Source organism: Arachis ipaensis, chromosome B01 (genome assembly GCF_000816755.2).
Source record: "Arachis ipaensis cultivar K30076 chromosome B01, Araip1.1, whole genome shotgun sequence".
NCBI lineage: Eukaryota > Viridiplantae > Streptophyta > Magnoliopsida > Fabales > Fabaceae > Arachis > Arachis ipaensis.
In genome coordinates this window covers 65,284,522-65,286,111 of record NC_029785.2, presented here as the reverse complement: position 1 = coordinate 65,286,111, position 1,590 = coordinate 65,284,522, and the positions used below count along the sequence as shown (strand labels likewise).

The window sequence follows — 1,590 nt, the reverse complement described above, 5'->3', positions numbered from 1 at the left end:
TCGTATTTCTTGGGAGCGCTGTTGCCGAGGGCGGCGAGGGCCATGGTGAGTGCGGCGGTGAGGGTGGTCTTGCCGTGGTCGACATGGCCTATGGTGCCGATGTTGACGTGTGGCTTCTTGCGCTCAAACTTGCCGCGGGCAGCGCGGACAGTGTGGGAGCGGCGGCGGTAGGGGGTGGTGGTGGTGGTGGTGGTGACGGCAGAGGAGGAGGAATAAGGAGTTAAGTGGAGGATTATGGAGGGTTTGAGGAAAGAAGAGGAGAGGTGGGTGGCTGTTCTGAAGAGGCAAGTGGAAGTGGAAGTGGAAGATGAAGATGGAGGGGCATGCGGGCAAAATAGCTTTGATGAAGAAGCAGCTGCTGCTATTGAAGTAATTGCCATTGGAGAAGCGACTCAAGGTCAAGGGAGTGTGGAGAGTATGGGGGTTAAGGGGATTGGAAGAGGATAGGTGGGAATTTGGGGGAAATCTGTTATGTAAAATGTAGGACAAAAGTGGAGGACCTTAGCTTAAATTCCCCATTTCCTATCCATTTTCACTGGTAGGGTTAATTTTTTTTTATGATTTTTTTTTTATTCCATGAAAAGAGGGAAGATTAAAGTAAAGAAGAGGAGAAAAAAAGAGTGAAAATAGAATGAAAGAAGAAGCATGCATTCCGATTAGAGATGAGTGCAAAAGTCTTTGAAACTTTTCTGCCAATTTAGTTGTCTAGGATAGAATTTTCCTAGATTCACGGAGTTGGTTCTCGAAGACGATAGCATTGCAAGCCAACCACGCCGTTCAGAGCAGATATGCCAGAGTCACAGTAAGTGATGAGCGGATAATTTATACGCTTTTTGGCATTGTTTTTACATAGTTTTTAGCATGATTTAGTTAGTTTTTAATATATTTTTATTAGTTTTTAAATAAAAATTACATTTCTGGACTTTACTAAGAGTTTGTGTATTTTTCTTTGATTTCAGGTAATTTCTGGCTGAAATTGAGGGACTTGAGCAAAAATCAGATTCAGAGGCTGAAGAAGGACTGCAGATGCTGTTGGATTCTGACCTCCCTGCACTCAAAGTGGATTTTCTGGAGTTACAGGAGTCTAAATGGCGCGCTCTCAATTGCGTTGGAAAGTAGACATCCAGGGCTTTCCAGCAATATATAATAGTCCATACTTTTTCCGAGTTTAGATGACGCAAACTGGCGTTTAACGCCAGCTCTCTGCCCTATTCTGGAGTTAAACGCCAGAAACAGGTTGCAAAGCAAAGTTAAACGCCAGAAACAGGTTACAAACTGGCGTTTAACTCCAAGGAAGACCTCTACACGTGTAAAGCTCAATGCTCAGCCAAAGCACACACCAAGTGGGCCCCGGAAGTGGATTTCTGCATCATTTACTTATCTCTGTAAACCCTAGTAACTAGTTTAGTATAAATAGGACTTTTTACTATTGTATTTACATCTTTGGATTATCTTTTGATCCTTTGATCACATTTTGGGGGTTGGCCATTCGGCCATGCCTAGACCTTGTTCTTATGTATTTTCAACGGTAGAGTTTCTACACACCATAGATTAAGGTGTGGAGCTCTGCTGTTCCTTGAGTATTAATGC

General features: G+C 43.5%; 1 protein-coding gene across 1 annotated transcript in view; it reads right to left on the bottom strand.

Moving 5' to 3' along the window:
- Positions 1-531, bottom strand: part of LOC107631243 (elongation factor Tu, chloroplastic) — a gene marked incomplete in the record, with an annotated part of 2,191 nt that extends 1,660 nt beyond the window's left edge. Inside the window, 1 exon segment of the mRNA XM_016334620.2 lies at positions 1-531. Within this exon segment, the coding sequence (XP_016190106.1) occupies positions 1-380 (380 nt within the window).